The 24,487-nt window shown below is 41.9% G+C and overlaps 1 protein-coding gene across 1 annotated transcript in view; it reads right to left on the bottom strand.

The window, feature by feature from the left end:
* radil (Ras association and DIL domains) overlaps positions 1-22,574 on the bottom strand; it is a 34,236-nt gene extending 11,662 nt beyond the window's left edge. Inside the window, exons 1-9 of the mRNA XM_036542838.1 lie at positions 22,389-22,574; positions 20,859-20,975; positions 19,258-19,823; positions 12,131-12,247; positions 11,304-11,593; positions 8,901-9,605; positions 7,175-7,212; positions 6,506-6,663; positions 1,909-2,021 (exon numbers count right to left, since the gene is read on the bottom strand). Coding sequence (XP_036398731.1) covers positions 1,909-2,021; positions 6,506-6,663; positions 7,175-7,212; positions 8,901-9,605; positions 11,304-11,593; positions 12,131-12,247; positions 19,258-19,823; positions 20,859-20,887 — 2,016 coding nt within the window. The 5' untranslated portion in view covers positions 20,888-20,975; positions 22,389-22,574. The remainder of the gene's footprint in view (positions 1-1,908; positions 2,022-6,505; positions 6,664-7,174; positions 7,213-8,900; positions 9,606-11,303; positions 11,594-12,130; positions 12,248-19,257; positions 19,824-20,858; positions 20,976-22,388) is intronic.
* Between the last annotated feature and the right edge of the window lie 1,913 nt (positions 22,575-24,487).

Genomic DNA, 24,487 nt, shown 5'->3' with positions numbered 1-24,487 from the left:
AACCATATGGTGCGAGGTAAAGGCTCACACCCATGAGGATATGCTGTAAAGATACCAGAACGACATACACACAAAGAGGTGCACTGGTAACACATCTAAATCCCTTCACCTCCTCTGTAGAAAACAACCCCATTTTATAGCCCTTCTGCTCTAACCTAGATTCAGTCTCCTTCAGAACTTGACAGATAACTCTATGGCAACCCCCCTCTGGCACTGCAGTAAATAATGCTCACATTACAAGTTCAAATTTCAGTCTTTAATCGCTTTGTGTCTTCTCCCTGATGGAATTTGACAGAGAGACCCAGGTTGAAATTGTACAGAGGACCACAGAAAGGAAAAGGCGGCGATACAAGCTCCTTGTCCAGTAAGCTACTCTAATGGCTGGGCAACACGTGACCTGAGTAATTATCTTGACTTAATTGATGATAGTGTGGCTTATCCCTCACAGAGAGAGCGCACCAATAATGAAATTACAATGGCACCTCTCAGCACCTGCGGGACCCCATTGATTTCAAGCTAGTGTCAGAGGGATGAAGCATCCTGGTACCAGCGGGACCGGTTTCAGCGTGTGCAGAGACGCACCACCTTCTCCAGCCCCATGCCTGCCTTGGCAGGTGCAAATTGGTGATGCTCGTGCACTGGTCAGAGGGATTTAGTGGCGGGCAGGTGGGCCCAGAAGGCTGGAGTTTTCTCCCTGTCACACCCTTGCATCCACGCGCTAAAACCCACCCGCAGACGGGCAGACTGGCGCAAGGACTCTATCTGTCTGCGCACGGCCAGAGCGGAGGTATAAACGTCTTTCCCCAGCAGGTGGTCTACCATGCATAAGAGGGCTGATTAGGGAGGTCATCTGGTGTCAGAATGAGCTGAAGTGTGACTCTGCGGGCCGACAGGCCAACGGCCATCTGCTCCACATGGGCCTCTGACTCTACACTACTGCTAAGGAGATTTCATTCTCTGAAGGGATTACGCCATTTACTCTGTGCACAGACATCCCTGTTCTTACAAACATCTGAGTTTTCGTCACCAGATTCGAGCGCTTTAAATTCCAGTTTTAAACACTGCAAAATTATAACTGTATGGTCAGAAGGCAATCCCTCCAGTTTATGCATGATGACAAACGAATCCCACAATGCGCTGCACAGTATTTTTCTAAGCATATCCCTGCTATTCCTGTTCCCAGATGTTCTGTCTTTTTTGAATGCCAAGGTGGTGATTTATTGAAGGATCACTGGACGTTTTTTAAAAGTAAAAGGTTAAATAAAAATCATTATTGCCAAAGAGGAACAAAGGCCTGTGTTTACACCCATTGCTCCGCTGCTCCCGCTCCTATTAATAGAGTTGTTGTGATGCACTCATTCTCTTGTCCTCCCATGTGCCCTTTCCAACCCTGGCACATTTACGAGGTGTGCTTTTATTAATAGAGCCAAGGTGACGCAAGGCTGGCCGCTGCCCAGCACACTGACGAGCGCCACACCCTACAGCACCGCCCTGGCCTTGCAGAAGTACAGTACAGAGCAGCGTATTGTACAGTAACTCCTGCTCCAAACTGTCCATCACCATTACTGCTCCTCCTCCTTAATCAATGTGTAGTAGTAAAAGCTGACTAGTTATAACTCACCATCAGACAAATTAATTGCCTCCTGATGCTGCAGCCCAGAATGGCCACAGTATACAGCAGATGTAATTAACTTAGACAGGAAACATCTTAGAGGAGCCACAGTGCAGGAGATGTACAATAATCTCAGCAATGGTCTCCAAGAAACAATTTATCAACCCCCCGCAGGACATTCATTGACCTTCACTGTCCTGGTAAGAAGCTGATACAATAGTTATTGATCAGACACAACAGTCAAAGCTTCTGGGTAACCAGATAATTTAATTATAAAGAGTGGATGGTGGTCTCACCTTGGTTATGTAGTAAACACACTGCTGAAATGTGTACATGATCACTTCCTCTAGTATTGTCATGGCTTCTTCATTGGCTGATATTGTAGCTGAGAGCAATGACTCCTTTGAACCTAAAATAATAAGGAAAATAACATAGAGTTTATGTGAAAAAGTAGCAATATTAAATGACACCAGAATAATAAGGACAACAACTGTATAGTTTGAGCACAAAGTAATTTATGTCATTGAACATGAAAATAAACTGAGGTGTAAAGCTACAAAACACAACATCAGTTCAGATCTACATATCAACCTGCCTTGTGTCCTTTTGCTGAATGAATTCATTTTAAATCTCCATAACAGGCGATTCTAACATCTTCTGTTTGTTTCAGAACAATTTCAGACATTGCCCTCCTCAATTAAACACTCTCCTCCAGTCTACCATCAACCTGACAACGAGGAAACACTGCAGGGATTCTCAAAATGCCACAGCTTTCCACAAACTCAATACATCCTGTCAGGATAATATTTGTGATTCAATAACAATTTGTTATAAGAATAACTGATTATATTGCAAATGACAATTACTTCGGTCAATTCTGAATGACTCTTAAAAGAAATGACAGAGAGAAGATGGACACCAGTGAATGGAACAAATGGACCCTCATCTCTTCAACGGAAAATTAAACTACATTTGCACCTCTAGGGAAAATGGCTGTAACATGGTCACACCAATGTTTCCAGTGGCTGAGCACAACATGTCTGTTCATCCAAAAATAGTCACTACATTTTTGTGTAAAAGTGTATTGGCCCTGTTCCCAGATGAAATTCCAACACTGTCAGAATAACAGCTGCTTCTTTCAAAAACAACAAAGCACATAATAATTATTGATGGTTCTCAGACATTTCTCCCTCTACATTTCTTTTCTTTTCTTCTAAGACTTACTCCTTTTACAATTTTTTCTACCCTTTTGATGTTTGACAGTATCTCAATGAGCTCTACGGGCAAGTGGACTTTTCTTCCGGCTCTCTAGATTTGATTGACACATGTTTTTTTGCCTCTGTTTTTTGTTTCCTCACCTAAAGGTTGAACATGTTCATCTGTCTCTGATAGATTCATAGAGAAGATGAACAGAGACCCTGCTATGTTCCACAGGTCATTCACATTGCCATTATCTTAATCATCATATTACATACTGAGTAATTTGGGCTATAAATTCTGGGTTTATACGATGTTTGCAAACATTTCCGTGGGTCATTTCACAAAAAAGCATCCAGAGACCATTGCCATGGTAACAGTTCCTGTTGTTGTAGCCTTACTGTGTTGTGGTAAAGGAGCAAGCAGTGGGAATATTTCCAGAGCGATAATCTCAAAGACCTCTGCATACTGTTGCTTGGCAAGCTCTGGCTGTGAGCTAGCATTCAGGAAGGGAATAAATTGGACAGGGTTTTCTCAGAGGGCCTTGCTCCCAGCCAACCACAGGCTTTTACTGTAATGGCATTCTCACTCCACGGCTTACCACTGCCGCAGATTGTTTTCTAGTGAGGAGAAAATGTGCTGACAGTAAAAAGTCTCATATAAAGCACGTTAAAAAGGTAATATAACCTACTGTACAGAGTGAAGCTAGTTCACGCAAGGAACACATTGGGTGGGTAGGCACAGGAGGCATCATTGCTGTCACTGTCTGCATTTCCAGTCATATGAAGTCAAGCATTGTGACACTCCAATGGTTCATTTATGACAGTCTAAACTCACCCAGCTAGTACTGAAAGGCGTTACACCTTCTGTGCTTGTATCTCCCTCCTCCACCAAAGCCTTCAGCTTCACCTGACAGGGGAGAGGCAGCTGTTCTAGCCCCTGCCCTTAGCTTGCTTCTGAATGTGTGTATGTTTTGATTAACTGGCCTGCAATAATGTCATCACAAGGAACAAGCTTTAGCAGCAGCCATAGTGCTGAGTAAAATGGCTGAAGTTAGTCCTGATGGAAACCACAGCTGTGCCAGATGCAATGCTGTAACTCCCTCCCTATTGGCCCAGTTGAAACTGTACCATAGCTGTAGCTACCTTGTCTGAAACAAGGTTATTATTTGAGGAGATTTTGATTCTTATGTGCATAAGGTTTTCAAGGATTACCAAAAGATGATCAGGCAGCAAAGTTAAGGAAGGAGAGCAATAACCTCAAATGTTCTAAGTCTGGAAGTGACTTTGGTGAAATTTATCTATGAGGCAATAAGAGTATTTTTCAGATTTGCATTAATCCAAATACAAACTATGGATTTTCTTCAGACAAATTTGTCATTAAAATAAATGATGAGATTAAACTCAGTGATTATTTCTTGTAGTATATCATGCAATTGAGACATCTTTAAAACACATCTCTCTTCCAAAACTTCAAGTTACAAAGTCCTTGACCATTTTTTTAATCTGCATGTTTACAATGTGTCTGACACATTGTTGCAACGTAACATTCTACTTCATCTTTTCCACAAATATACTTCATGAACCCCTCCAATAAATAAATAAAAGGCTGTATTTGAAATATGCTGCAGAATGTCCAAACAACAGATATGCCAGTTGGGAAAAAGCTCTAGGGAACCCTGTGAGACCTGCACTTACATTGCAGTTCTGTTTATATTGGCTAGAGTTAAACAACTGTAAGCAACAAGGCTTCCCATCTCAAATATCTAAAAGCAAAACATTCACCAGTGGTGTGACGAACTCCATACTTCCTCTGAACTGAGGTGTTTAAATCTCTGTTTCCCTACACCCATTTCCCAGGCACAATAATAAATCACCGGACACAACACCAGTTCTCTACAGAGGGAGAACACAACCCATCCAAACCACAACTTCACTTTGGCTGGAGCACACAGTCATTGTAAGATGTGCATGAGGCTGACACTTTGAAATAGTTAAACACAGTTACCACCAACATAGGTGTGGATATTGCCTTCGGTTGTTTATCCAAACCTTTCGCTCCCAAACAAGCATTCATCAACCAAAAGGAAGCCAAGCATTGCTATTCAGGTCCTTAGCAAATTGGAAGAGGCGCCCTTTTATGTTTTACAGCTAGGTATTCACAAAGGCAGAACTAATCAAATGTCCAAGTGAAGAAATAAATGGCTATATCAAACATCATTATCAACACATCTTACATCCATAGTAGATAAAAAAGGACTTAATCAATCTCCAGGTCCAGGAATATTATTGGTCAAATAAACACATATTTGATGACAATACATATGTCATATACTTGTGTTACAAATAAGGGGATTTATGAATACATGCAACAAATCCTTGCTTCATGATGTAATAAAAATTCAAAGGCAAATGCAAACAACAATTCACTATACAGTCTAATTGTTTAATTTACCTCTTGGAGGAATACATGTTAGAAAGTTAATGGTTTTTTGCTTTCTTGCATTTGTTGAATGCTGTATTTTTTGAATGAAGGCTTATCCAAATAACAATGGAGCTGTAACCCAAACACCACATGCAGGTTTTAGGTCTTTTTACGTACCTTTCCCAACAGTGCAATGCAAAAGTCAAGTATAGTATAGAAAACAGCGAGGTATTAGCATGACATATTGTTCTATTCAGAGTTCATTAAATGTGCTTGCATTATCTACTAAGCAGAGGATGAAATGTGCTCAGCAGTTATTGAGTCAGACTGGCATACATACACATACCAAACAAACAACAAACAAACTGCCTTAAGCAAAGTATTTTCACTAATTGTTCCTTGGCTGTAGTCAAGGGCTAGAGTAACTCCTATGAGTGGAGAAGGAGCTGTTTTTAGTATTAAATAGTACAAAAGACTCCAAACCATTTTAAGCACGTGTGTATGAGGACTAACTGCTGTGCTCAGAAATCAGTGAATCAGTAAGAAGAGGCCGCCTTTAGCCAGAGCAAAGAGAGTGACCTGTGCTGTCGTGGGCTGACTTTGTCTGGAATGGAGGCCTGACACAAGGACACAGGGAGGATGAATCCCGGCTAATCTTATGGGAGATAATAGCATTTCCAAGGCTGGAAGCTGTCACTGTTAATTACCTCCTAACCATCATTTGGTAACAAAAGCAGCCACAGGTCACTGCCACCTGCCCAAGCGAGAGCAGAAAAGACAGAGCTGGTCAGTCGCTCTTCTTCACAGATCTAACACCTTTACTGTATGCAACCCAGACTCCTCAAATAATTTCAGCCAAATGCAGCCTGAACAGATTTTACTTTGTTTCCTGCTAACACTTCAATTCCTCACATGTTTTCTGCATTATTCTAATTAATCACAATGGAAGAGGCTCTTTGAGAGACATCAACTCTTCATATACAACTCCACATTCCATAAGATATGTATGACAAATGACTCTTGAATCCTGCACTCCCTCAACTCTTAGTTAGTGCTTTTGCACTTTGCCAGCCCACATTCATCATGAGTGCTAGAATGAAAGGTCTTCACTGAAGATTCTCACCCTGTATTTAAATGTTAAGCTCTGTTGTCCTCATTGGGAAGCTCACTGTGGCTTCTCTGAAATACAGTGAACAGCCTTTTCCTCTAATTGGTATCCCAGAGAGACATCCTTCATTCCAGTGCACCAAATGGCAGGGGAAAGAGGCATACCTTTAGGATCCAGCTTCTCAATACCCTGCATGTAGGTTGGGGATTTCTGCTGGATGAAGTATAGAATCTCAATGGCGTTGGACATCCAGAAGAAGATAAGCTGTAGGTCAGGAACCAGGTCTGAGATGCTGAGGAGAGAGAGGGATGCAGGGTCCTGGCTGGAGAGAGAGAGAGGGGGCAGGAGGCAAAGCTGCTTTTACAGCCCGCTCATTCCATGCTCGTTCTGAGAAATCTGTGACCAAACATGGCTTGGGAACCTACACAGCTAACATAGTATCGACTGGCATCGTTTTTTCCCCAGGAGCAGCTGAAACAAGGCACATGCAGTAGGCTTTTAAACAACTTCTAATATTAAGCCCTCTGTGAAGGGAAACTTCAAATAAATCAGGCAACATATTTCAAACAGCCAGATGTTGCTCTTGTGTATGATGCACAATACATTACTGTCTGTAACTGGCTGCTGCACTACACGTCTCTGCAGAGGGCACATTCTGTTTTCAGAAAATGTGACATAAAAGAAAAATGTATCCACTTCTCCAAATATCTCAGCCTCAGGAGGATCTCAGCATCACTATAAAAGGCATGAGATCTCCGCAGAACACGGCTGCTTCCCCTCCAGTCATGTGGGAGCAGGAGATACACTCCTGCAAGGTGGAACATGATACTCACTGCTGAGCCTGCTTCAGTGCCAATTCCTTTGTCTTCTCCTGTGAGAGACACATGACACAATTAGGGATTCATAAAACTTTAAACACGGCAGGAGGGCCTAACCTTTAGATGCCTTCCCTGGGAATAAATTAGTCATAAAAGAACCGAGAAGAGGGAGAAGCAACACCCTTTGTTTATGGATTCCAATAGGGGAAAATTAGAGCTGACCTCTCATAATTGGATTTGAATAATTGATCAGAGTTAACAGTTTGAAACTGACCTCAACGTTCAATTAAAGTGTTTGGCCTTCATGAAGCGGACAGCTTTTGTGAAAACAAAATTCAGATAGGGTTTCTCTGATGGTGAATTATCACTTGAGCTGTCGTAACATAATTTATAATGACATTTGTGTTGACAATTTTTCCACACGGCAACTCATTTACTGTCATCTTTGGGCAGAAAATTCAAAGTGAGGGAAGTAAGGAACCAGATAACAGTGCAGCCTACTGTGAACAATCTGAAACAGTATGAATGTAGACAGTGACAGAATAGCAGAAAAGCCAGATGGCTCACAGAAATAGTGGTGTTTGTTGCAATGCAAAGAGCAATGAATCACAGTTCGTGAGCGCAGAGTGCTATTACCTCTTTAAACTACAATCTGAAGTGTACATCATTAGTATTTCTTTGCATTACTTACAGTAGTAAAACCAACATATTGCAGCTGAACATACGTTTATGTCAATATTCACTATAAATAAAAAAACAGTGATCATAATCCATAGCACAAGGATTGTGCATTCCATTGCACTGTGCACTGCATCAGATGTATTATTAGTATGCAATATTTATGTGCTGAATGCAACACAGTGCTCAATCGCTGGGTATATTTTATCCAAAAGTGTGTTTTGCATATAACTATAGGAAAACAAACTGGCAATGTCCCTCCTAGGCGCTTTACAAATGGGAACACACTGAATGAGTTCTTCATCGAGTGATGCAGATATCTCTTGGCCCAGACACAGATAATGATATAGGAAACCTGCCAGGTTCTTTGACCAGAGCTGCAGGAAAAAGCTGGTTCATATCGCTCAGGGAAATAAAAAAATCTGCTCAGCTGAAAATGTCCTTGGGACTCTACGCTGAGGATTTTCTCTCAGTGAGGATACCACCTTCAAAATCTCTCACTCAAGAGTGAGAAACCAGCTACATTTATCTTCAATTGCAAACCTCACTCAAGGGTCGGTAGGACACCAGCAATCACATTTAGATGCTACCTGTGTCCTTGAGGCTATCAGACTTACTGTATCTAAAAATGGGATTTAAAAAAACTATATATGGGACCTATTGTCGTATAGTGATATGTAGTTAAATGTCCATACATTCCCCCAGCACAATATTCCACTTGATAAGGAGAATCTCATTAATTCTTGAAAATGCCTCTGTAATTACAGTCATCAGCCTCCACAGAAAACTCTTTACAGAACACCACACTTATCTGCACTGAATCTGCAATTAAATGTCAGGTCATGAGAAATCTGCTGCAGCTTGAGGAATATAATTATGAATGTTGGGAAAAGGAGCTGGCTGCACACAAACTCCTGCTCTGGGGACCGGAGCTGCTTAAACTGCTGCAGTAAAACTGTATAAGGTGAGGGGAAAGAGAAAGGAAGGAAAGAAGAAAGAAACACCACAAAACAAGACAGAAACTTTCACCCCACTGCTTTTTTTAGGGAAAAGCAACACTAACCCAAGCTATAGACTGTATCCTTTTGACAATCTTTAGGAGAAGCTTCCCAAAGCTCCCTGGCTCAAAAGCTGTGGCTGAGTGCTTGATGCACAGGCAGAGGAGGAAGGCCGGGGTCAGTTTGTGGTCATCCCCACCTGGCTCGATGAGGGACATAATTCGGGTGATCAGCTCATCCTCGTGCGCTTTCTCGAAGTCCAGCTGCAGCTTCCTCTTCTGCAGGCTGCGGGTTTTGACCAGGTGGGGTTTGAAGCTGCGGCGTCCCGACATTTTGTCCCTGACCAGAGAGCCGCACAGGCGGCAGGCCTGTCCGCCTGCCCCGCCGCCTGCCACAGCCTCGCTCTCCGCCTCATACAGCTGGCCGAGAGTCCGCAAGCGGGCCAGAGTCTGGGCGGGGAGGGGCTTGGCGCTGACAGGGTCCTTGTAGAGGAAGATGTAGTGCGCGCCGAAAGACAGCAGGTCGCCGTGCCGCAGGCGCGTGCTGCGCTCCGCCCGGGAGAAGTTGACAAGGACACTGGCCTGCGGCACCGGCTCCACCACCAGCCGCTCCTCCACGGCGGAGCTGAAGCGCCGCATCACCTGGATCTTCTTGATCTTGCAGTGCAGCGGCAGGATGTCCGGGGACGACAGGCAGATGTTGGGCCTCGCCGAGGCTGTCTCCTGGCCCACCGTGTGCTGGTCCCGGTTCAACAGGTACACCAGGCAGTCCTGCCAACATGGAAACCATGCGGTTAAATGCCTGCTTGTCCTCTCTGATGCTTTCAGTATTAAGTAAAAATGAAGCATCCTCTTAAAGACACAAGGTGGTGTTCCCTCATAAACAACCGTTTTTTGGTAATGTAAACCAAAACTGCTATTGCATTACCAAGAGTTTTGCTGAATCAATGACCGACCATCACTGTTATTTCCCAAATGTCTGGTGCAAAGCAAGTCAGGCTTGGCCAAGTGGTATTTGCCTGTTAACGGAAAGCAATGGCTAAACCAGAACTCTCCCATATTCAGTTCAACTGAAATACCATCATCTCTAAGGGCACATCTGTGTTAAATAACATTTACAGACAACAATCAACACTTTAAATTGCACATCTATGAATTACTTTGATGTCTGTAGACATAATCCAGATGATGCCCCTCATGGGCCAGTGTGGTCTGCTTAATCATCATAATGCATTAATGTAAACCTTTTCCTTTTATAAACTGTTAAAAACATTGCTCCAAAATGATTAATTGAACCAATTTGTTATAAACCACTAACTTTTGTGCTAGACCCACCATTAAGATGCACTGCAAGTAGAACACATTTGATTAGTCACTTTGAAGCAAAAACCAATGGGCCATCTGTACAGAGAACAGGCTTATACCTTAAGAGGCAGCACCTTGCAGGGATGAGCTGAACAAACAGAACTTGACCAAAAACTCACAAAAATACCTGCCTCTAACCCTGACACATTCTGACTCTGAAAATAATCAGAACAAGAAGTATATCTTCAGTAGAAAACAACTAGGTGTCAGCCACTATGGTTTAATCAGGCCTAATTACTGACAGACATTGGTAGTAAAAAATCATAAAATAATAAAAATGGTATATATGCAATAAGAATAACATGCTGAAACACAAAGAGACAATTATTTATGGCAACCGCTATTTGTTAAATGATTGCGTCTTGAATAGATTTTTACAGTGTACATGGTGAGTGTTTTGAAGCAAAATCTTCCACCCCAAATTATCAATTATGCCTTTACTGACAAGACAGGACAGTGTGTCTAGAGGCGATTAACCATTGGCCTTCCTTTTCAGTGTAAGGGAAACTGAGAGAAAACACTCTGGGACTCAAACAGCAGTCTGTGATGTAGGACTTGTGCAAGAAAAGACTTCTCATAGATGGATGAGGTCCATTTTGATGACAGTCCTCTGTGGAATTCAACATACTGATTAAGGCACAGACATTGTTAGCCAGTGCTCAGTGGTGCAGGCAACCTTGCCGGTAAGCTGCAGCCTTACACTGGGCTCAGCACTGACTCCACATTATTCCTGAGCTCGCACATTTCTCTCACTCCCTTTGTCTTGCAGATAACAGGGGGTGATGTCCCTGTTCCACATGAAACATTAATCAAACTACTATTGTGTACTATGAAAGACTATATGAGTGTGCCGTTTAAACCCAGTTCTTTCAACATGTCTAAACAGCATAGAATCCAAACACAACGCCACAATGCCAATAAAGGATTACAGATTGCTTTGTCTGTTTATTATGGAGCCAAGTGTACCTCTAATTTTAATTTTAATGCCTAATTTCTTTCAAATTATGAGAAAGTAAAAGTTACACTGACTGTCTTTAAAATTACGTTGACTGAGATGTTTTCAAAGACAAATAACGTGTAATGTATGGATGAGCCCTTTGGTACCTGTCTGTTGTATCCTTGTAGGAGCAGGAGATGTGGGGACTGGTAGAGTGAGTGTCGCACTCCGCCGCTCTCTCTCTCGTCCTTCCTGCGCCCCACCTGCAGCTCCCTGCCACTCCGCCCTCTTAGGGGCCCAGGCAGGGTGGAGTAGTATCTCTTGGGCTCCTCCCCAGGGCCACCCACCAGGTTCAGGCTTGTCTCGCTTAGGCTGCGGCAGAACGTGGCCCCAGGGTTCAGGGTCATGGTCCCCTTGGCCCGGTTCCTCTGAAGCTTCCTGGCCTGGGCATTGATATCTGAGGAGAGGAGCGAGGATTAGCAATGCTAATTTGCCATTAGCAATGCTGCTGGAACACAACAATCTAAACACTGAAAATGGGAGTCTCAACCACCATGAAGAATGTCTTATGAGCTTGCATACACAGGGATGTTGATGTTATTGTGAGGTACACACGGCTTTGCTGACAAAAATATGCACAACATGCAATGATGTCCTCATTTGCTGACAGTAACGGAACATTTCTGGTCATCAGGGATTCAGACCTATGTCCATATATTTCTGCATTCTTTCTGGCGAGTTGGTAAATATTGTCTAGTGGTCAAGGAAATCCAGCATGAGGCTCTTTATCTTACTTGGTCTTCAAAAACTTTACACCCAAGAAGCCACAAGAAGCCACAAGAAGCCACAGCCACATAAAATGGATGAGATAACAAATACCTTGAATTGGCTGGTTTCAACTAGCAGCTGTAGTCTGAACCCTGAGGATGCACATGGAGGTGATGGCATGGCAAATGGGTATGGGAAAGACACCATACCTTAGGACAGTCCCCACCTTTAATACTAGCAGTGGAGGGCTGTACCGAGCGCGGGCAGTGGGGTGAATTCCGCGCTTTAATATACCCAGCTCTACCCATAGGAGGCGCTAGGATGTGGGAGTTTTTGTAGGCTCCTACAACAAGGAAGGGCACACTCTCAACCACTGGCGCTGATGAGACTGATGACATGTACATATATAAACGAACAGTAATTTGTATCTGAATAAACAGTGTAACTGCATAACAGCGGGGTTGAAGAGCATGAGCAGGCAAATTGTTTAATACTGAGCCATGATGTCCTTCACAACAGATTTATTCCAAATTCAACCTTCAGCAGGAGGAAAGTTTTAGTTACAACTCTCATTGAGTAATCAGTTATTACTGAAGCCATCTTTTATTAAGGGAAGCAATTACTACAAATTACTCCATTCATTAAGAATTCCAGAGACAGAGAGAGAGAGAAAGAGAGAGAGAGTGTGTGTCTCTGAAATTACATGCAAATATCAACTGAGTACAGCAGGCCTGAAAGAGAGCACTGTAAAAGTCACTGCAAATGATTAAACAGAGGAGACACACACTGTTTTCAGTCATTGCTTCACTTGTCACAGATGGTGCTTTACCTTATTGCATGGTCCTGTGGCAGGTATAACAATGTTGGATTTCATTACACAACTGTTAGCAAAATCATCCATCAAACACTCCTCATCTTCTCCTTCTTAACAGTCTCATGAAATGTACCGCATTCTGCCACCAGGAAAAAAATGCTTCGCATCCAAATTGCAAACGCTGGGAGCTCTGCCATCAGACAGGATGCGTGCATCTACTTATTATCAATCTTAATCACTGCACGGCGCTTTGCATGTATATTTAATCACTCAGCTGTGACTTTGCCCTTTCAGGTCTTTTCATAACATTGTAAACATCAATGTAACCGTAATTAAAACAAAGGAAAAAACACTGCTGCATTGCAGGTGCTTAGAGTAGACTATTGTACTGCACAGCTGACAATAAAATATCTATTGCTTTTACACAGGTAGACAGGAGTCAGCACACTCCAGCCAAAACCAATGATGGACTCATATATTGTATATAATAGATGGTTTTGCTGTGGATGTGTCAATGTTTCAATTGAATAATATAAATCTGCACACACCATATTGACCCTGATTCTGTCCCCGCAGAGTATTTTGCAATCTACTGCATTTTAGGAACGGTCTTGATTTTAAGGACTGACACACAGCATAGGGAAGAGGGAGAACCCACACTTCAACCTGAGGTACCCAACGAACATTAACATGTATTGCATACGAAATGTGATTTATTTTCAAAATGGAGCGGCTTACAAAGGGCAATTATATGGAAACAAACATTTCACCCAACTCCATGTGGAGCTCGTCATTGTGAAAGCATGGCCACTAGTACAGAGAGGTGCACTGTAGCATTTCTGATGATGCAGACGATCAAGTCCCCCGAACATGGCTGTTGACAGCTAGCCAGGTGCACCCATTAATTATGAATTTTAGCCCTTTGGGCAGACTTATGCCGGTTTAATTAACCTGAGCTCATTCAAATGCTCCACCAACCTCACAGAGCAGCTGCCACTTAGACCATTCCGGTGGGGGAACTCAGAGCACTGAGCACTTCCCTCAGTTAACAGGGGCCAATGCAAAATAAAAAAGTCATCAGCATTATTAATATTGTATATTCATCCCTATCTCCCACTTTACTGCTGACAGAGCATTTCGTGACCATTTACCACTGATGCCACCCTTGAGTCATTCATTCCTCTTTTCACTAAATGGCAGCTGAATACGCCATAAAATAATCTGTATGACCAAGACTTTAAGAGCTAGTATGTTTGATGTGTACCACCAAGAATCTCCCCTAACAGTGAGGTGCTTCTCATCTTCACGTCTCCCCTCTAGAGTGTCACTTAGCCACTGCTGCGACTTCATGGAAATCTCTGAGCTCATTTATTTAAAAGGTGGTATCCTGCTTTCACCTTGATTACCTAATAACACTTCTATGTACTCATCCAAAAGCACTTTATCTTTTCAGGCACCACACGAGAAAGGGAAGCAAGAGTATGCCACTGACATACCTATGTAGATAACTGAAAATAAAACACAAGTAGTGAACGTAAACAGTCATTACGGAATGGCCCAGCTAAAACAGACATACAACAACTATACCTAGTTAATAATAAAAGAACCCACAGTATTGAGTGTCAGGACTGGATCCTCTGAGATCAATGCCCAGGCTGCTTGCACTTAAGCAATGTCCATCCTGACACTGACCATTCTGGGCCCAGACACTTTAAAGAAGACAGCCAGGCCTTAAAGTGTTAGCACTGGCACTGCTGATTAACAGTGTTACCTGTCTGTGACTTGACTACATGTTTTCATTGGAATACCTCTCACGTAAGCTGCAACAGGTAGAAAACCTGAACATATCAAAGGGCCTCCACCCAACCTTTAGAAATGTTTTCCTTTACAAACTTGCCAAATATACTGACATATTACCATCTGGATATTTGTTAAAAAAATAGACAGTAGATGTAGGCTGTATGCCAAAGAAAATGAACTTGAAAAATGGAAGGAAAATGTTAAAAGATACATTTTCAATTGCTTTAAGCAACAACGTAGGTAAACAAATACTGCAACCAGGATTAAGCCTTCACCCTTTTTGACCTTTCAGGAATGGTCTGCAACCATATGAATTATAGTATTATTGTGCCCATATACATTTATACAGTTATATATGTGCACATACTCTACACTGTGTTGTTCCACATTTTGTAAGGACCTGAACTTCAAACTATTTGAAAACCTTGAAAAAGTAAAATGACCCACATTTGCATAAGTTATATCATCACAAATATGAGACAAATGAAATAAAATTGCTACCAGCCTACATACAGATTATAGTGGAGATGAATATGCTCATTCTCTCCACTGGGATATATGGACCGGAGGCTCCTCCAGATTGAGTATTGTGGTCACACACAGTGGCAGGAAGGCTTTATGATGGGCACCGGTCTGTAATGATGCTCAGATGAGAGACCCATCAGTCTGTCACGGTAACAGATTGAGAGGGATCCAGTGTGTCGCCTCTGTATAATCCATCAACACTCTCACTCTATACTTATTTGCTGTTGCATGCCAGAGCTGCAAAAGGACAAAGGACTCCCATTGACATTCCCATTGTTTCTAATCAGATAACTGCATCTTGCAATTTGAATAAATTTCTATTAATGGCTTTATCCCGATATGCACCTCAGCCATCTAAAAAGGTATACATATCTCTTTATTGAGGCATACTAAGAGCCAATAATCCCTCATTCGCTTATTTAAACAATATGAAAGATTTATTCAGAAACAGGGTTATTCTGAAACAATATTAAAGTTGAGAAAACTGCACATTTGAAAGGTAGCCTATATAAATCTCTTCAGGCAGGGTGGATGTTAACAGGTATCAATCAAAATACTATATTTGTTTCAGTCCACCTGACAATTCTGAATTCATACAGTATGGTCTATGATGAGCAACCTTATTTTAAAGTATTGATAATGAGGACTGTGTTGAGACAATCACTTTCCTTTTTGACCAGAAATTCTATTGTTTTAAAATACTCAAAAATACTTTCAACTCCAATGGAAATTACAGGAGTCATGCTGGTGAAAGGATGAAATCAAAATGTCAGTGATTAAATATGTGTGACAAGCCATTACAAATATTTTCACTAGCTAATGATGCTCCATTTAATGAGGTGTTTTTCATGTTGTGAAATCACTACATCACACCAATTCAAGATGTACTAGCCAGCAAAAGGGTGTTATTCATAACCAACATGGTTAGTGAGCTAATTTGCGACATCAGGAGCAAAAAACAAAGTCTTTCCAAATGATACATTCAATGTTTCCTTTGTTTTCACCAAGAATCTCCTAAAATCCCCAATAATGAGCAGGAAACTGACAAAACTGATGTTGTGAACATATTGTAGACAGACTTAAGTACTGCATCCTAGCTGTTGATAACTAAGTTCTTGATAGAATTTAGCAAGATATGTATTTGTCTAGCCTGGTGGGTTCAGTGTATCTGAAGACCTCCCATAAAAAATGGAAAATTAAAAATATAAAAATAAAAAATTCGGTTCCATTGATGCGGAGCCTATATAACAGTAAGGGAACACATCTCGAGGGTGAGCCACAGAGTCAAATGCTGGCTTCATTTTTCAGCCAACAAAGCAACCAATTCAATCAATCAATCATCTTCCTGAAAAATTCACACCACGGTGAATCTCTAATCTCAATCATTAATTTTTCAGTAAGAGAACAAAGCTAATCGACAGTGTGGCACGTACATGATGCCTAAAGAATTAAGTAGCAGGACCATTGACACAAATGAAGAGAACGTATGTTCCGATCAGATTCAAATCTATGGCCAGATTGACATTCACACAGATGAGGAGGACATAGAGAGATATCTCACAATTACAGAGAGTAATCTGAAATGCATGCCTCATTGTGCCCAGATCCTAACCCATGGATCAGGTGGAGAATAAATGATTCAATAAAGTTGTTAGTTATATTGATTTTTTTTCCTCTTGGGTGTTTTGGCTCAGCATACAGCCTTGTTGAAACAGTAATTTAGCACTAGAGAAGAAACACTTTTGTGGACCACACAAGAAGAATCTTCACAGATCCTGTTTTTGGAATGAACTATTATTTCTTCTGTCCTTCCCAAGAAAAGAATGACAAACCCACAGAGTGTTACTGTGTCATTAGCCAGTACTGGAGCCATCCCTCCTCTGGCTTAATGGATCGTTATTTGTGTTCAATAAACCTGAACACACCTACTATATCACTTTTACCACAAGGATATAATGCCATTAAATGTCAATGTTGACTGGTTGAAATTCACCAAAAATGCAAAACACCTACAGGCCCTCAATATCTAGCAGATCTGTTCCTCTATCTTACCAGACCACTTTGCATGCCCAACAATATATTTTGCAATCCTAACCAAAAGAGATATATATGATTTTTTATTGTCCTACAGTGCGTAGACGCCATAGAAATTAATGACTGATGTGTTTGTGCTGAGGCATGGCATTTGCCAAAGGGCACTGAGAGGGAGACAGAATGCATTATAAAGCACACCAATTGTAATGGGAAAAATGCACATTGTTATCATTCCTGGGATAAACCCGCTCCCATAGCCCATCATTTCACTGCCTCCCTTCAAGCCCTGGATCAAGCCAGACAGTAAAACATTCCCATAGGAACACTTTCAGCTTTACTTTACAAAGCTTAGTACGTAGTGTATCTTAGTGTTGAAAAAGGAACATTGCAGTGAACAGAATGTGGACATAATTGCTGAGAAACAAAGGCCTTGTTATTGGGAATATTAGAAATATAGCACTCTGGAGTACAAGAAAGTAAGAGATTTCCCCTAGACTTTACAGGCGTCACACTTTTATGAGGATGCATGCATTTCCAAACATACACTGAAAAGATAACATTACGTAATTATATAATAAAGGACTTTAACTAAACAACAAGCAAAATCAAAGTAAAGTATGTTTTTTCATAGGTTTGGACAAGCACTGCCACCTATCCATTGGAATATCTGGCTAAAAAAACCTGAATTATCCTGATTAATCATGATTATAATTTCAGGTTTTTCACCCATTCAGTCTTCAGCCATCTTTGACTCTTTCACAACTGGAATGCGTTTCCGCCTTTGACTAGGTCATTAATCAGAAAAGCCCACCAGCTAACAGGAAAATTTCATAGAAACTTCAAAAAATCCACAAAAAACCTTCCAACTACAAACTCAAAAGGACACAAGTGCCTCTACGTTCTTGCAACTTCAATGTATCATGATGGTTACCCATAGAGTTTTTACCTACAACGACTCCAGTATCAAATCCAGCTCTCAAGAACAGAGGTAACCAGCTCATGCTACATCACATAACAACTAATGTTATTTATCAGTCCATAGATCAGCCAGCCTTTTGGCAGCCGTGTCAGTCCATCCTTAAATGTCTTTGGGACAGCAGGAAAATCCGTTTACAGACTTAAGTAACACAGAGGAGAAGGTGTCTGCTTAAAGGCAGACTTACCTACCTAGCTGATTCTGCTGAATACTCTGCCGCCATTGATTGGGAAAGGCTACCTATGGGGTCAAGTTCTGTCATTCTAGTGGACCCTTCCGATGGTGAGTGGCGCAATTAACGGCACATTTGAAATCCTATATTACCTGTCTTAATATGACAGCTGCTTACATTATATAAAGGTTACACATTCAGAGATTGTGGCTCAGAGCCTGCTGATGATGCTGTCAGTGTGGTTGACAATGACAACAAGGAGAAAATGATGCCATTGTGGATAAAGAATGATTATTGCCCAAGGAGTATAAACCATTAAAATTTTACCAGCGTTAAAATCCTCCTGGTAGTCCTTATAACTGTTCCATGTTTGGACACATTTTAATATGAACACCACTCCCAAGGCAGGAATGGGGGTAGCTGAGGTAACAGTATTTGCAGAAAGGTGACACTAACCCCTCTGGTGTAATGATTATGCAGAATTTATGTGAGAGCCTCGATAGGCCTTGGGGGTGGTATGGCAAAATGAAGTGGGAGCTGTTCAAAAAATAACAGATACCAACTCACACATTTCAATTTGTCATAGAGGTTTGCCCTTCTCAAGAAGTCGTGATTGACCATCCATCAATTCACACCTTAATTTAAAAAGTTCAGTGATTTACTGTTAAGCTGCACTGAAAACATAAACAATTTGCAGGTGGTTTTCACTCAAGAACTAGCTTAGTGACGAGTGATTGTAATGATACAGGAGGTTATGATCACAGCAGCTCTACTTCGTTCTGTAATTAAAGACATTTGGAAAAGGTATGAATTTCTTAAAATCGTGACGGTCTTTTCTTGAGCCGGACAAAGATTGCTGACAGAGGTAGGATTGTGCAACAACAGAAAACGTGCAGCCCTACGTGTACAGTACAAACAACAGAATGGACTGAACAGTGCAGCATGAGAGAAGGAGGTTTCACCTCAAAGCTGGTTAAAGTCTTCAGGCACAACAACGAGCAAAGAGAATAACAGAGGCGGCATGGCGCTCACCTGCGGTGACTGTGTCCTTCTCCTTGGCAGCCAGCTCCTCCACCTCCGCCCTCCTGCGCAGTTCGAACCTCCGGGCGAAGCCCTCCTTGGGCTTCCACAGGTCCTGTAGCAGAAGCGGCTTCTCGTTGTCCCCCAGGGCCCTGAGGCACTCTGTCCGCCAGCGCTTCTCCGGCCCCTCAAACTTACCAATGACGTCACAGAGCACGTAACTGCTGGCAGAGGTCTTGTTGAGGGAGTAGCGCTCCAGGGCCTCCTTGATGAGCTCCTGGGCGCTGGAGCGGGGCGTGGCCAGCACGCTCTTGTAGTTGGCCCCGGCACAGATCTCATCCCCGAAAATCTTGAGCACCCCTGGGGCGGACGTCTGTGTGGAGAGCTCGGCCGGGTCATCGGTCACCTGCTCAGGCAGATCGGTGACGGAGCGGCGGTCCCTGTAGCTCAGGGTGCGGTACAGCACCTGGGTGAAGGTTCGGCTCTGTCTCTTCAGCTTGCTCTTGGAGGGCAGAGACATGCTGGCTGAGGACCCATAAAACATCACGCTCGGGCTCACGCTACACCGCAATCTAGAACTGTAAGAGCAGAGACGAACAATACTCTGAAGTCACTCAGAAGCAGTCCATGACAGCTCCACGTATACAGCAGACAGAGCTTACTAAACATGCCTTTTACTGAAGCTGATCATATATAACATAGCAAGTAAACTTTAGGGACTCTTTATTTTACCTAATTCCCCTAACAAATCCCTTTATCATCATCAGCAGGCAACCGTCAGTGACAGCTGTGAAAAGAAACTGCCTCTGTCTCCTGTCAGCACCCCACAGACCCTACTGTGGACAGGATGGGCCTGGACCATTTATCTCAGTAAAGCAAACACAGGCGTGTACAAATACAATATAGAGGAAAGATTGTTTAAAAAAAATAGTCCCTGGGGATAAAAAAACTCAGTGGCACTTTATTAGATTAGGACCGTGGAATAATTTCTGACATATTACCAAACAATCACCAGTTAATATGTTGAACACCTGAGCAAAAAAAAACAGTATTCTTAATCTGCTTTTGCAACACAGCTGTAGGCTCTGAGGGTTGATAAAATATGCTTGTATTGCAGTTAATGTTTTAAGAGCCACACTCCACCTGCCTTGATAAACAGCAACAGCATCTTTATTCTGGGCACTCTTGTGGGCTTATGGAACTAGGAGGGACTACTTCAGGATCTCAGTGAAAAAAAACCATATAATGGAAGTGCTATAGTAAGAAAGTAATCCCTCTGCAGCATATGAATTCATGGAGTTTTGTATGGAGTATGATGATTGAATTGCAATGACTAAATCAAAGGAATAAATTGCACTGCCCAGAGGATATTCTGAAGACAGGCTTGGAAAAAAAAACTACACCCAGCTGTAGTCTTGCATCAAAAGCCGCTCCTGTGCCATTTGCAAGTGGGGGGGGGGGGGGGGGGAGGTGTGTATGTGGTGAGGGGTGAACATGTCCTTTTTTTGTAGCCGTTGTTTTAACTGGTTTGCTGGTAGGTCCTGTGGTGGTGCAGTGGTATCTTTCAGCTGCAGACAGAGTGAGGGAGCGTGCTTCAGTGTGTGCTTAGCTACCTTACTGCAGAGTGCCTTCTCCCCTGCATCCAGCCAGCGCGGGGTGTGCAGCGTATGACAGAGGTAAAGCGCTGTCTCCCTGCAGCTCCCCTTCATCGCAGACGCCCTCCACTCAAGCTGCAAAAGGACAAAGGGGATAACGGCATTGGCTGAACAGAATGCACATGGACTCTGAGGCAGGCATGGTGCCCAGACTCTAAAAATGATGGTATTACATTAATGTTCCATGTCCCCCTTTTCCACTAAAACCTTTCTGCTCCCTTTTGTGTGGAGGATACAATAGTGGGGTGCAGAGAGGAGGAGGGCTCAGTGACACAGATACACCGGCAGACCTGAATCTCTGAAGGGCTGGCGGCAGAGACAATCTAAATTAGTTCAGCAGCCATTGGCTACCCTTTGCTCTTTACCAGAATGTGCCATCCCTTGTTCTTTGCACATAGGGGACGTAACATTTTCACAGGGAGGCAAAGGAGACTGGTCATACCTGTGAATTATCTGCCACTTGACTACGCGTGTGACGGCACAGAAGCCCTGTGGACAGGGAGGGAGATGTAGGCAGCGTGCTGTATCGATTAAGACTCCAGGTGAGGGAGCCAACAAGGAGACATTAAAGCCTTAGAATCTAGCAACATATGGGTTATCTATCTGCTTGATTTCATTAGTTAAACACATGATGCATAAATGCTCCTTGTTACCCATGCTTGCAAAAAATCATATACAGCCAAGTTTGACAGCTGAAGAATCCTGTCATACCTGAGAATTCATAGGCTAAAAACCTGTCTGAAATGTTATTTTGTTTTCCATATTGTATCATTAAAAACCACTGCTTATCCTACATCAGGCTTTGTTGTGCAAACGGATGAGAAGGGCCAAGGATTCTGATTATTAACTCCTAGCATAAACAAAAGACTTAAAAATAATGTAACACTGAACACACAAAGCAGAGCTCAAGTAAAACCGGTTAAATTACTCAGATACCTTATCCTTATTGCAAAACAAAATCTTCCCCAGGAACGTCATGATAAAAGCGATACAAGACGTAATATTTTGAGATAAAAAAAATAATGCTGTTGAAACAAATTTGCTAGCTGAAAAATAAAATTGAATTTATTCAGAGGGAGCAGCCTTTGTGTAGTTCAGACAGTTAGGTCTCCAGTAGCAACCAACCGCCAACAGAAAAACACCTGCTAAACATTTAATTGTTCAAAACTCTGTTACAGGGTACCCTGAAATGTAATTAGTATTTCAAAACAAGTTGCTCTAGCGTTCACTATTATATCAATAAACTTCAGCAAGAGTTTTTTTTTTGGAAACAGTTATCAAATATTGACTTACAATCATTCAAGACCACCCTGTTAGCAAACATGTAGACTCATTTAGTAGCTGAAATGTGTTATCATTCTGATCTGAATTATGTATTTTTAAAAAAAACTACTTGAAAGCACTGCATCAGTATATAAATAGTATTATATTTTTTCTGTAATAAACACTCCAATATTGGCTACATGGACAGCAGGTACGAATACTCACGTTGTCTGCAGTGGCAGTACCCATGCTGTTGGCATTGTCATGATCTTCATGGTATTCTTGACGTTGTATGTTGAGCGAATCGTATCAAATATGTCCTCTTCCAATATATAGCGGTATTGCTATTTTCTTGTGCCCCAGAACTTGCTCGGTCTTCCACGCTCCCGTTTTCCTTTATTTGCGCGTCTCTCCGGGCTACCCTTTCAATCCACGGGCTTCTATATCTGCATTCTCTGGGACCGAGTCTCACCGGAGATATGCGAACTGTGAGTAAGCTTTCGGCTCGTGTTCAGGCAGCATTTAGGATATCGGCTACACCTCTCCACTAGAGGTTATGTCTCCATCTGCTGGACATTTTTGGAACCGTTTTTAATTCCGCTGTATAAAACATCGATTCAACCATATTTGTCTTTCCTTCATGATCCCCGTTTATTGAGAAATGAAAAGATTATAAACGTAACTACAATAGTTAAGCTGTCAAATCGTAGTGTATCGGAGAGCTAGAGTGCCACTTCTGAATGTAATTTAATTCACCTTGCACAGACAGGCTAGATTTACTAAAGTGGGTGTTAAGCGTTGCGCAGCGCAATAATATGCTGTTACACTGAGGTCGCAGTCAGCGTGAGGTCAACGATGAATTTAAACTGTTATGGAAAGCAACTATGTTGTCACAATAAAGAAACACCCGATTTGTCGCAGCTGACGGTGTGCATAGCCTATCACAGAAAAAAACTGTGCCCATTACCTGATCCTAGTGACACATCGACGTATTTTTTCCCTACTGCTGGCTAATAAATACTAATTGTTTCAACGCTGGAATATGAAATATGAATGAATGATTTGAAATTACATAATGTTGCACAGCATTAAAAAGGAGCAGCTGGACATATAAAGATGACGCAATGGCCAGGTGAGAACGGTCTTTTTCTGTAAATGCGGCGCGAGCAAAAATGCAGACGGTAGTGCACCTGGAGAAATGCCACTGTCAGTTGAATAGGCTAACAGGTGCACACGTAAGTGGAAACTAGCTACAGAGTCAGTGTCTCGTGAATGAAAAAAGCAGTGTACGAGTGACAATTTTAGTAACTACAACAAAGAAAAGAGTACCTGTGACCAGCACCCGTGCATGTGAATTGTTATGACACTTCACAAGCAATCCCAGCGTTCCTGTGAAAATCTAAGATTGGATGAGGCGTATGTTTCTGCTTTGTGTTTGGGAAAAAAAAAGTAAACCCAACCCCAAAAGTCACAGTGCACAGGAAATTGTTATAAATGATTGTTATTAAATAACAATAAAACATATAAAATACAAGAATTACCACGAAAATTACAGTCGTCGGTTTGAAAACGACACTCAAGATAACATTCGCAAACCTCACAGTAAAAGCCACCGGTTACAGCTTTAAGACCATGGCGAGCTCCACAGAATAGTACATTATAGTCACAGTATTAAAAACTACAGAGATACAAAGTCGCCATTCCTATGTACATTAGAAAAACATCATTTTGAAAGTTATAGGCAGTGTGGTTATGATAAAAAAAAACAGAACTAGGGGCATTGGGAGCACTATAGCTGAAGAGTGTTTTATCAGTGCAAGTGAACTGCCATCTATTTCACTTCACACCCCAGACCCATCACACACAGGAATATCAGGGGTGCTAATCTGCAAAAATTATGTTAACATCTTTAGGAAGTTCACTAGCACTTGGGTGTGCCCATAAAGAAAACAAACAAAAACTAATTAGGGGAGCACCTTGCACAAAGCAAAACCCCATTAGAACAGGATACACATTTGCAGAAAAACTTAACCATTGCATGCCTCACTGTAGTTTTTCCTCTGTTTTTCAGTTACATTAATTATAATCAATGAAGGCAAGTTTGTGGTGGATTTCAACTAGTCATTATAAATGAAGTATTATAGGTTTGGTCCAAAACACATCCAAACTGAGCCCAACCTGTCAGAATGATTTTTGTGAACTTTTCTAGAAGAATATGTAAATAAATCTCTGGATAGTTAACCTTTACCTCAGTAGTAATCTATTTAATTTAATTATATTAAGAGCTATGGCACCAAAAGCCTCAAATATAAATACACACAGTC

The sequence above is a fragment of the Megalops cyprinoides genome, chromosome 1 (genome assembly GCF_013368585.1).
Source record: "Megalops cyprinoides isolate fMegCyp1 chromosome 1, fMegCyp1.pri, whole genome shotgun sequence".
Lineage (NCBI taxonomy): Eukaryota > Metazoa > Chordata > Actinopteri > Elopiformes > Megalopidae > Megalops > Megalops cyprinoides.
This window is presented reverse-complemented; position numbering and strand designations above follow the sequence as displayed.